We start from the raw sequence: 12,899 nt of genomic DNA, 5'->3' as shown, positions 1-12,899 counted from the left end.
AGCAGCTATGGGTATGGGATTCAGAATGCGTCTTACTTTGTCTATTGTATGCATTTCTGTTTTGTTAGCAGCTTGTATTAATATTTTAGGAAACAACATCAAAATGATTGACAACTTTTTGTTTTATTCTGTTTTTTTGTTTTTGTTTCTAAAAGAAAAGGAAAAAAGTTAGAGCATACTGTTGCTCCAAGCAAATTCTGCTTCTAATCCTGAAATTGAAGCACACAATAGAATGGGCAGATTTTATTTCAAACTGTCATAACTCGCTTTAGTCCAATAAATTTAAGAACTAGTGGTTTCTATGCAGGCCAGGACTTTTTTGTATCACAACATTATTTTTACACATAGCTCACTTAAAATACAAGAGGGGAATGTTCTTCGCAGTTATGACACCTCAAAGCAATATTGTTTTGTCTGGACATTCATGTACAGGATGAATGCATGTCACTGCAAAGAATTCCCAGAAGTATAGTTAATATGCTGCCAACTCTTTCACTTATTTTGCCCTGTACAAGAAATACAGCCAAACAGCCATAGTAACATTTAGAGGAATTATATGCCGTATATAGTCCTTATAATATGGGAGCAAGAGTCTTCCGCATCAATACAATGTGAGAGGAAGTATCTTGAAGAATTTGCCCTTGCAGACAGAAATCTATTTTTTGCCTGAATAATAGCAGGTAAATAGAAGTAAAAAAAATTCTTAGGAATCTGAGTGTCTTATGTCAGTCATGTGTTTCTTCATTACTGAAATACTGCTAGATTGTAACGGAAATGTTTTCTGTCAGTTCTGAAGAACAGCAAGCTGTGCAGTACCAGGTTCATACAGACACAAAATTTATTAATATTTCATACTTGCAAATACAACATTTGCATATATCTGTTAAATGACAAATGATGCAGGATGCAAAAATCGGTAAGAGGCTACCCTTTAGATCACTGTGAAACCTTACTAAGGATTATTCAATAATCTTCAATAAACCCAATATTCTCTTCTCTCTTGGTTCATTTCAGTTCACTGTTTAATTGTGAACATGTCCATATAGTGATAACACAGGCAGACATTAACTTGCTCTGCTGGACACATGCCCGCTCTTATCCAAAAACTCTGGGACCTCATTAGCACAGTATTGAACCTGAACTGAATATCCCACTTTGCAGTAGCGTTTGTCCTCTCAGGTCAGCGCTGCACTGATGTGATCAGGTGGCTTTTGTTCAGTTTGAAACATCTGAAGAGAAACTAAGTTCCAGCTTGGAGACAGACTTTGCGTAGTCATGAGTCAGACGTTTTGTTTTTAGCATTCTGTAAAAAAAAAAAAAAAAAGCCTGCAACATCCCTGGCTGTCTTGTAGTAGCAGTAGTCCAAAGTAAAGCTTTGCCATAGATTTAGGTGCCAATTCTGTTCTGCGTGGACCACAGTCCAACTGCGATAACAGTCCAACTGCGATTGCTTACTGATTCCATTATATACTGTTCACATGCGTCTGATTACCACACTGTCAGTGAAAGCTGAGGAACAATCTTGTGGTTTGCCAAAAATAAATAAGGATCATCAGTTTTACCTTGGCAATGAAAGCAATTGCAGACAACACCAAAACAAATACAGATGCTCTTTTTGAATACACGTCTTTTGGGATGCTGTATCAGTAGTACTAACTACGAATTCTTAACTGTTCTAAATTTTCATATTATGTGTGTTAATCACTATAATTCCTCTGGCCCTCAGTGAACATTGCCACAATTTTATTCAATTGCCAAGTGTTTTCTGTAGTGCTGTTACTTTTCCTTTTCATCTACTTTCAATGGCATACTTTTTTGCATAAATACTTAACCTTGATCTAATTATGATTTTTTTTTGATGGTACAGGAATTATGCCTGTGCTTTCTCTTACTGCAGATGATTCTGTTTCTGTATATGTGATAAGATAAATACAGAGGTGACATTTATATCTGCCTTGGAATAGAATAGAATAGAATGAGGAAAGTTCTGCAGGGTTCTAACCCCCACCAGCACCAAGGACATGTAAAGTACTAAGTCATTATCTCTTTGGCTTATGAAAATAGCTCTGGGAAAAGGTAAAGCATACTCAATTATTTCCCTTTGTGAAATTTTCCTTAAATGGTTGCTGGGGCTGAATGTCTCTACATAGGAAATTATGATAATTTGTTGAAAGTCTGAGGAGCTTATGATACAGATCTGAATCCCCTCTGTCCCCACCCAAAGTTTTTAAATTACATATGACCACAGCACTTCCTTTGACTGTAGCTGTCCAATCCTCAAAGAACTTTTTCATTGTGGAGATGACTGAGACCACTAGCATTATCAGTTTTTTTCGTTAGAGGCTATGCAAACTCATTTAGGACTCTCTTATGGCTTATAATTTAGAGGCTATTCCCTCCACAAGTAATATGGGAACAGGTGAGCAGAGGTAGAAAAGAAGGGCAGAAATGGATTACTTCCATAGAAAGGGAAGTAGCTCACTAAGTAGCTCAGTATTATCTTAGAAATTAAAATATTTCTTTCTGTCAGAAAACTGGCCTTCTGGAACAGCAGTGCACACAAAAGCCTGACTGATTTAAAATGGAGCTTGATCATTTGTTAAAGGGATTAGATGAGGTGTTATCTGTGGTTAATGGTCTGCAGCCAGTGATCTAAGAGATCCACTCCAATTCTGTGTTCCTCTGTAGAATAAGATGAATTTATGGAGAGTATTCTCTGTCAACTGGAAATTAGAAAGAACACAACTAGATCCATTAGCCTTTGGCTACAATTTGAGAATTGGTTATTGTAAAGCTACTCAGCATTAAGACACCTTGCTCCTTGTGTTGTAAGATTAAGTACAGTCTCGTGCTTGCTCTTGGTGGTCAAAGAGTAGAAATTGCTGGAACAGAGGGAAACTTTGAATATGATCACTCTGACAGTTTAGTCTACAGTAGGGGTGTAGATCATAGCTCTTCCACTTCTCCTCCTCAGGAGGGAGAGAAACTGCTTCCTCCATGTTTGCTGGCTTTTCTGGCATCTAAATGAATACTTTTTAAGTGACAGACAACCTGGCCTTGAATTAAGGTCAAAATACATTTTAAGGCAATTTCAAGAAAATTTCTACTCTTTATGGCTTTGTGGAAGAGTTACCACCAACTCTATATGAACCAGGTACAACAGAGCTAACAGGTAGGCTGTGAAACCAAACTTGCCTCAAACTCTTTCCTGCATGACAGAATATTCAGTGCAGAATTTCTATAATTCTGCTTTCCCACATTCCCTGGAGATTTAACAGTCCTGCACGTAGGGAAAAATAACCCTAGGCACCAGTACAGGCTGGGGGCTGACTTGCTGGGAAGAAGCTCTGCAGAGAAGGACCTGGGAGTGCTGGTAGATGACAAGTTGACCATGAGCCAGCAATGTGCCCTTGTGGCCAAGAAGGCCAATGGTATCCTGGGGTGCATTGGGAAGAGTGTTGCCAGCAGCTGGAGGGAGGTGATCCTGCCCCTCTACTCAGACCTGGGGAGGCCTCATCTCGAGTACTGTGTCCAGTTCTGGGCTCCCCAGGACAAGAGAGACATGGACGTACTGGAGAGAGTCCAGTGTAGGGCTATGAAGATGATCAGCGGGCTGCTGCATCTGCCCTATGAAGAACGGCTGTGAGAGCTGGGCCTCTTCAGCCTGGGGAAGAGAAGCCTGAGGGGGGATCTGATCAATGTGTACAAGTACCTGAAGGGAGGGTGTCAAGGGGACGGGGACAAACTCTTTTCAGTTGTCCCATGTGACAGGACTAGAGGCAATGGGCAGAAATTGAACCACAGGAAGTTCTGCCTGAACATAAGGGGGAATTTCTTCACTGTGAGGGTGATGGAGCCCTGGCACAGGTTGCCCAGAGAGGTTGTGGAGTCTCTTCTCTGGAGATCTTCAAGGCTCACCTGGATGCAACCCTGTCTAACATGCTCTAGGTGACCCTGCTTGAGCAGGGAGGTTGGACCAGATGATGTCCAGAGGTCCCTTCCAACCTTACTGATTCTGTGATTCTATGATTCTAACAGAGAATGGTAAATAGGTCTAATCTTTGTTTTTACTTCATCAATTTTACTTCAAGAAAATTCTTCCCTGCCAAAAATCTAAGTCTTCCTCTGCTGATCTCATTTTCTTCTTTACAATCTTCAAAGTGATGTGATATTACCATTGACTTTATTTGCAGAAAAGTTGCTGCGCTAGCTAAAAACTTGGCACCGCACCTTCTATTCAGAATGCTGCATGTTGGTGGTGTCTCTTCAGATAACCTCTAGCTACAGTTGAGTAATACCACAAATGGGGAAAACCCTAGAGAAATAGGAAAATCCCTAACTGTTTGTGCATTGTGTGAGTATATTTTGCTTGGGCTCTTTGCCAAAGCACATATGAATCTAAGATGCTTTCTGTATCAGAATAAAATGTACTATCATGTTCAAGATAATATTTCTGCATAAAAGGCACCCAAAGCATTTGTGAAAGGGGAAGAAAATTTCCATTCTGGTTTTAGTGTGTCATGTTTTTCTGTTACATTCATCACAGAAAATTCCTGAAAACAAAAGATATAGAAAGTGGGAGAGGAACTTGGTTAATTTATTTGAGTTCTTCACTGAGACAAATGGTCTCTTTTGACTATTTTGCAAAAAGATTATAAAGGGAAATAAAGAGCCCTTGGTATTGTACAATAAAAAGAAATCACTTTTTTAAAAAAGAAATTGGGCTGTGACCAAATGCTCACTGTTACTGGCAAGTGTTTGTGCAAATGCTTGATTATTTATGTAAACCTTCTCAACTCCTTCTCAGGCGGAACAAACCTAAATGCCCAATGACCACAAAACATTCCCCTAGGAGAACAAAAACCACTGCTTTTTCTTTTTTCCCCCGTGGAGAAGATAAGAAAATAAACACAAAGTGTTACAGGAAAGTGCTCAGATAGTAAGAGTCCTCTGAGCAGTAGCGCAATATAAGAACTAATTTGGATAGACTAAAAGATGTAGGAACATTTCTGCATCATCCTGTAGCCCCACCAAAGTTGGTAGTTTGTTTTCAAGGGACAAGCAGGACCTGCCTCCTGCTTCTCATTTCAGGTTTGAAGATAAAAATAATTTATTTACATATGATTTGCATTTTTCAGTTGCCATAACTTGGGAAACTGAAGCACTGGTATTCTTAAAATGAAAGGCTGGATTCTCTGAGCTTTATGAGTTTTCTGTCGTTAACTTCAATGGAATCTTGTTGTTAGTTGTTTCTAATGTATTTTTGCGGCATGATTATAACTTAAAAGAAGGGTTAGTCAGAGAGCAATTTATAGCGAACTAGTTTAAAGATGATGTTCTGGGAAATTTTGGCTGGCAGTAGGGAACTCTGTAAAGCCATTTGACCAGAATATTTTCAGTAGTCTGGCTATAAAATGAGAAGGTAGAAATAGGGAAGTAATTTGTTAAATTATCAACCTCATAAGGAATTAATTCCTTCCAATGAGCAGTGGCTCAGCAATTAATTGATCCAATGATTAGGTTTTCTCACCAAGAAAGCTAGCTCCTTAACTCTCTCATCCTATTTTTTGCAGTCATTTTGTATATTTGTCTATTATTACACTCGCTAAGGCCATCTAGAACCTCAAGTGAATTAAATTGAATGTAAATTGTCCTGCTGCATGTTCTTGCAGGGTTCTGATTAGAAATATTTCAAAATGGGGGCTGTGAAACAGCAGTTAAAATCCCAGTGAAGTTTTATATGAGCTGGCATGTTCCACTTCTTTTGATTTAGTGTTGCACTGAACTATTTAGAAAGCAAGAGTCTTCTTTCTCCTGGTGAATCTGCATTGGGAATATAAATCAGCGAACTATCATTGATACTTTTTTTGCAGAAATAATTCATACATGTATTAATATTTCTAATGAACACATTCCAGCAGAAATGAGGTCATATCAGCTACATTTTTCAATCCTTGAGTAGGACTGGAGGAATTTTTGAAAGCATTGACATAACTGTTCCCAAACTGGGATCCTTCTGTGTAAAGAAGTTTGATTTCTTTTATATTTCCTTCTTTAGGTATAGACAGGTAGCTGCCACTGGACAGCTGACACGCTGTCATTTCACCCCTTAAGCAACAATACAATTTTGCTCTTCAGCTATGTTAGTGGGGAGGAGAGAAATGCCTGTAGATGAAAGCCTCATGGAAGACCAAGCAATAGTTATTTTATGATGTCCTAACACTTATACAGGCTACAGACTCTGTATTTGCCTACAGCCTGAGAACTGCTAAATGTCCACAAAGAGATTAGATTTGTGCTGGCTCTAAAACTTGCGGATTTTCAGCTTATTGACAAGGTCCTAAAATGTTTTGAAAGGACTGAGAGCTGCCAGTCTGCCTGAAAATAGAAGAGACAAGGTGGTGACTGCTCCTTTTGATGACTACACTGTGAATGAGAATCTGTTTTTAAGGGAAAGCAGAGGGGAACATGTTTTAATTCATATACTAAGGAATTCTAGTATAAATGTTATGTCAGAAATTTGAATGTCAGAACAGCAGAAAACAGTATTTGCTGCTTTGCAAATAGTCCTTATTTAGAATACCATGGATGGTATTCAAAATAAGATGTTTTGGTTATACTCTACAGAATTTCACTGTGTGGTTAAATGTTTATTTTACTATGAAAATGAAGCGTGGTTTTTATGAAAGATGGCTGGAAGTCTGTTACAATCTCACTGTCAGGTTTATTCTACCTCTTACAAAAATGCTTGCCCACTTGAGCTTGGTAAGTTATGTGCCTCAGTAATTTCATTTTCAGGATTTTGGAGCAGATAATTCTCATAAAAAAAAAAAAAAAAAGATTTGTCTTATTTCTTAACTTGATTTGCAGTTGACCATAATACCTCCTTCCATTGGCCTAGTGTGATCTTCCAAAACTCATCTAATAATCAGAAGTGTTCTAGGTATCTTACATTAAAAATCAATAGGTTTCTTTGATCAATTGTCTTCACACTGAATTATAAACACTCCATTGTAAGCTTATAACAAAACAATAAATAAGCTACCAGACAGTATGAAATGACAATAACTGATAAAAGGAAGTCTATAGCTGATGTAATTGTTATACCTGTTACAACTGTTATACTTTGATAGAAATATCTGAAAATACAGATAATGTTGATCTTGTGCCCCTTATTGTACTCAATAGACATTTATAAATAGTAATGGTGTGGAATTTCACTGTATTTGAAAATCTTTTTTTATTTTAAAAGTGATTTCTGTTGTGGACTGTGCAAATGTTTACTTGTTTAAGGTATGTTTATATTTGTGTATAATGATTAAGCAATATTTATTTTTATTATTGCCTCATAACTGCATTTATATAATATTTTTATTTCTATTTGCAGGGGATTCATTGTAAAAGCAAACCTTCCAGTGAGTATACATCATTCACATTTTTACTACATTTGGTTTTGAACAAATAAAAATAAATTACTGTAGATAATATATCTACTTTCCTGGTCCTGTTACTGTGTCATTGGACATGGTATTTACCACCAGTTTCCCCATAAAAAACACTGGGAATTAGTAGGCTGTGGTAAACAATAGGTTAATAATGATTGCACATTTTGCTTTGCAATTTTCCTTACCATAGATGATCTCTAGGGGAATTTCCTTAGTCATTTCATTCACATGCTTTTATTGTTAGTTACAGGAATAATATAGGCTGTTGACTTATCTGAAGTCTTCAGCAATCACACCTTCAGTGCACACAGTTACTTGATATGGGGCAGTTGTCAAGGTGTAAGCTGCTCAGATAGTCCCCCCTGAGATGACAGCTCTGGTTGGAGGCCCAGCTCTGCGTGACACTTTTCTCCACAGCGCCTTTCCTGGATCCATGTGTTAGTCCACAAAAACGGTGAAGCTGTGGCGCTGCATTGCAAGTGGGTGAGATTCTGGTGTTATAACATAGGGCAGTGAACTGAGCGTCAGGTATCATGACTCTTACTCTGAAAGCATGACATTTATAGGCCTCATGTCCTGCTGAGGTGGAGAGAATTCACATAGCTTTGGAAGGGATGGAGTTAACACTCAAGAAAGTCTATAGTCTTCTACAGACCAGCAAAGTGAGCCATCAATGGCTGGTTCAAGGACCATGAATGGGTCTTATTCTGGGTCTTGTTTGGATTAGGCAGCTGATGTGCTAGTTACAGTCACAGTGTGGAAGGAGTCAGAGAAGAAGAGAGAAAAAAAGACTATTGACCTATCCTCTGCTTGGCTGAAGCTTGCCTTGGCATCTTTTGGGCAGCAAGGCTGAAGCCCTGGACTCAAAGAGAAGGATGTTTGCAACACTGCTGCTTATGAGTTAAACTCTGTGCTAGGGATTACACAAATACAGATCTAGACAGTAGAGACTGTCAACACAGGTACCACCAGGTGATGATTCATCCCACTCATCTTAAGACAAGGTAATCTCCCTCTGGGAGGGAGGGGAGGGGGTGCTCCTTCTCCACTGACTGCAAAAGGTGCCTAGGTGATGAACAGAAGCTTAAACTAGATGTTTAACTCTAAGCTGGATATAGACTTTGGGCGCTGAAGCGTTTGTAAACTAAAGAGCCCTATCTTGCAATATGGTGTACATGAAGCAGAGCTGGGTTTAGGTTTCCAGTGCTACCTGGCAATGACTTAACTATCATTAATACAAGTAACATGTAGGATGACACAACCTTTCAGCAGTAACGAGAAAACATTTTTTAGGCTTCATCCTAATTCACTTGTGCAACAATGGGTGTATGATCATTTCCATATTTCCCTTTCTGTAGTCATGCTTTTTATTATTTATATTATATTACCTCAAAAGACCCTACCTGTATAACACAGCACCTCTGCAGTAGTCATTGTTTTCAGCTTCAATAAAAAGATGACTGTATTTCCTAGAATTTACAGCTGTCAGTTCAGTAGTATTTGGCAATGTAGCTTTGGCCCTGCCTCCTCCCTTCAGTTCCACACAATTAGCAAGATAAAGGGCTACATAGTATTTGAAATTCACTGTACTACATTATGACCATATGATTTTTTTTTTAATCCTACAGTCTCAGAAATGACGCTTGGCATAGTATAACACCATGTCATTCATTATCATTCAAAGTTCAAAATCCTTTCTGAAAGTTTCACAACTATGAAATCCTTTTGAATTTACTGTGCATTAAAATCTATTTTAAAAATGACACTGTCAATTTGAAATCTAATCAATTTCATAATTGTTGTATTTTAAAGTAGCAAATGTGGTATTTATTAACAGAAGTATAACATGTGGTTATCTTAGGAGAGTGTATCTAGCTTATGAAATTTGTTGAATCATCATAATGCGCAGATGCAGAAGATACTGTGGAAAAGAATATGCAAAGTAGCTTTTAAATGCTACTGTAATTTACACTTGTGGAATGATGCCCTAGTGAAGCAATTTCAGCATGCTGTAGACACACTCACAGATTTAGCACTGTTAGTATTCTAAGTAGTACAATTCTTTTAGGAAAGAAATACCAGAAAAAAAAAAAAAGTTAAGAGTTTCTATTAGGTGTTGGCCTGAGCCTGTTATTAATGGGTTTTCTCTGCATTTTTTTTGTTGTTGTTCTCCAATTTCATTTTCTTGCCTGAGGCTCCAAATTATTCATCTAATCATTTCCATTGCGTATTCATTGCTCAGCTCTAGCTTCTGTTATCTAAATGTACTTCAGGTGTTTTGCTGTCATGACAGTTCTGGGTTGATTGCTGCATCATCAGATAAAAAATAATCTGCTGTGGTTGAGCTGATGGCAAAACTACACGGAAAGTATCTACATGCTGAATGATAAGTCTTGGCTTCTTTATGCCAAGGCTTATATGTGTCCATAATAAAGGAATGTCCTGTGACAGCAACAATCCCTCTCTCATGTAGTGCTAATTACAGTTATAATTTATAAACATAAAATCTAGGCAAGGTTTACGCAGCAGATGATTTGTGCAGCAAGATGTACTTTTGTGTCTTCAGGGTGTAGACCAAATTGCTTGTGAGAAAAGGAAAGAGGTATGTGTTCCAGAGGGAACTGTGTAAGAGGAAAGGGGATTAAAAGATGATAAGGTAAGACTTTACTGAAGAATTAGTCAGAAAATGAGTCTCATTTTGTGATTACAAAAATAACTGTGATGATTTATAGAAGGAAAATTATTTTCTGTCATCTCTTCCTTGTATTATGTATTTAATGTGATCCAAAACTAATGCCTTCATACATGTGATGATCCACTTAAATTATTGTTAATGAGTTTTGCAGTCTTTTGCATTTCTCAAAATGTATCATTAATTAATTTAAAAAAAAATCTAAAGTGAAAGAGTCATTTCATTTTATCCAGCATATTCCTTATCTGTTCTCAGGTTGAAGGTAAAAACCATGATCAAGGAAAGCAGTGTTCCTGTTTAGGGATACACAGTAGTGCCTAAAACTGTACTTTTGGCTCTTCCTGATACTGATCCAATGTAAATAGTGCACTTAGGTATGACTTATAATTCTCCCGAGATAGGCCTAAGCCTGTCACTTCTAATAATGCTCTACCTCAGGCAGTAATAACAAGGACCAAATAGGTTGGGTCAAATAATACAGTCAAATTCATCCGAACAGAATACTTTGTGAAGAACTGTGAACATTTACCAATGCATGCACATCATTTCCCCAAAATCATCTATGCACAGTCTTGGGAACAGGCAGAATTAGGCTTGGGTCAAGAAATTTATACCAGCAACAAAAGAATTAAGGAGAAGCAATTGCTCCTGGTACTATTCATTTCCATACAAAAACAACATAGTCTGGTCATTTATCGCAGGTGAGAACAATTCTATGTCATATGATGCAGTCAAGAAAATAGTGTTTTTTGAGCTAAGAGCTGGAGCTGAGATTGATCATCACTTACTATGTAACTAGTAATAATTATTAGGTAATTCTGCAATAAAATAGTCTCCCAGTTAACTGTGGGTGGATTGGCTGGGTGTTCTAGAATAATTTTCCATCCTGAGATACCTGCAGGATTATTGCACCACGCTCTCTTGGAAGATGGACTATACATGATCACATTTGCCTGCTGTACATACTACCTCTTAAAACTACCTCATCTCTGTGGAAACATATATACAAATTCTTCAAAAGTCATGGTATTCTGGTGCTCCTAAAGCTTAATTTGTATATTTTTGTGTTATCTGTGTTTTTTCTTAGTTTTGTACAAATTATCTTCTCTCATTACCAATATTACCTTAGAAAATTAAGATCTGACTCTGCTCTGATTTGAGGTAAGGTATTCTGATTTTTGCAGTCTTTTACAATTATTTCATATCAGCATATCGTGTTGACTCCAGAAGATTTGTAATAGCATAAAGCAAGGATAATGGAGTAGAGATTCAGGTCTGAAGTGTTTGTCTTACATGACTTCTGATATGTATCATGCAGGATTTATACTTCCTGATACCAAGGAAGAATCAGGTGAGGGCAATTTAAAGCCTGACAAATTCAAGCTGAGGTACCACATTTATGTCAGCCTGTTTTCACAATGTGATGAGATCTATCATGTATTAGTACCTGATCCCTGACAGAGGGCTTCTGTTCCCACTGGAAACCCTCAAAGTGAGGACTAATCGCATAATATAGAAAGAGCTCTTGTACAGGTCCATGCATCTTCAATTTGTAAATTTAGGGCACTTTTCTTCATGTTTGGAGGGGTAAGTAAGAATATTCCTTTGCCGTTCCTCCTCCACCTCCTACCTCTACTCTATGAGAACTGTGGATGTGTCTTCCATATAAGTCAATAGACATCCATGTTTGGCAATAATTCTTGGCCATAAATTGAGGGATTTGCCTTTTCCTGCTGATCTGAGGTGGCAGCATAATCCTGTATTTCATTTTACAGCAGGCACAGTGCAGCATCCTGACATTGCTATCTGCATCAGCATATGCTCTTCACCATAATAGCTGAGCACCTCTTAGGAGTATGTAAAGCAGTATGACTAATAAAAATCAAATTTCTTTTTTTGTTCTCTCAGCGGTTCTCCAAGGAGAGGAGAAAGTACAGTGAAAAATTTTGTTTTACTTGAGTGTTTTTTTTAACTTTCATGCTGCTAAGTCCTAAAGTTAGGTAGGCATTTCAAGGAAATTGCCATGCTTTCACTGCACCTAAAATGAGATGTGCTTCATTGTATGTTGTAAAACCAAGGAACAAAACCCAATTGCTTGGCTATTTATTCTGACGGCCTTTTGAACTCTGATGTTTCATTCAGGACTACAAAAAATATATTTGAGGTATAACATCAAAGGAATGCACGAGGGATTGAATCCACTCCGTTAACATAAATTCAGCACTGAATAACTGATTTCTGTGCAGGGGCTCTAGGAAGTAGGGTGAGATGAAATATGGCCAGCTGATGAGATCTGGGGCCATAAGACTGCTTACATTAGCCTGTAGGAGTCTCTGTGCAAACCCATGTCCTGAGGCTTTAGTCGTGACTAAATTGTCATTGGAAAATAAGATGAGACATAGTAGATGTGTTCTGTGTCTACCATTTACAGCTTGAAGAAGGTCTAGATAAGGTTTAATCTGTTCTTGTCATCATAGTCTAAAGGAGGAGATCCCACAGGTGTGACGGATTTTTCCATGACTAGGAAGGCAATGGTGCCCCCTTGTGTGAAAATGATATTTTAACAGCAGCTGAGACCATCAGCCAATCTTTTCTAAAATTAAAATACTGCCCGTGAGAGTGCTCAAAACATACAGGTAATGGTTTTGAAAAAAGCTTAAATACGTTACTACTCCAGCCATGATCTGTCAGATCTAATTACGTAGACACACTTTTAGTCTAGCTGTGTCCTGGTAGTCATAATTATTGGAAGCATCCCCTTC

General features: G+C 37.9%; 1 protein-coding gene across 1 annotated transcript in view; it reads left to right on the top strand.

Annotated features, from left to right (window-relative positions):
- Positions 1 to 12,899, top strand: part of IL17REL (interleukin 17 receptor E like) — a 45,853-nt gene that overhangs the window by 9,878 nt on the left and 23,076 nt on the right. The window contains exon 2 of the mRNA XM_062600050.1: positions 7,388 to 7,415. Coding sequence (XP_062456034.1) covers positions 7,388 to 7,415 — 28 coding nt within the window. The remainder of the gene's footprint in view (positions 1 to 7,387; positions 7,416 to 12,899) is intronic.

The sequence above is a fragment of the Rhea pennata genome, chromosome 1 (assembly GCF_028389875.1).
Source record: "Rhea pennata isolate bPtePen1 chromosome 1, bPtePen1.pri, whole genome shotgun sequence".
Classification (NCBI taxonomy): domain Eukaryota; kingdom Metazoa; phylum Chordata; class Aves; order Rheiformes; family Rheidae; genus Rhea; species Rhea pennata.
Note: the sequence above shows the minus strand (reverse complement) of the source record. Positions and strands in the feature narration are given on the sequence as shown.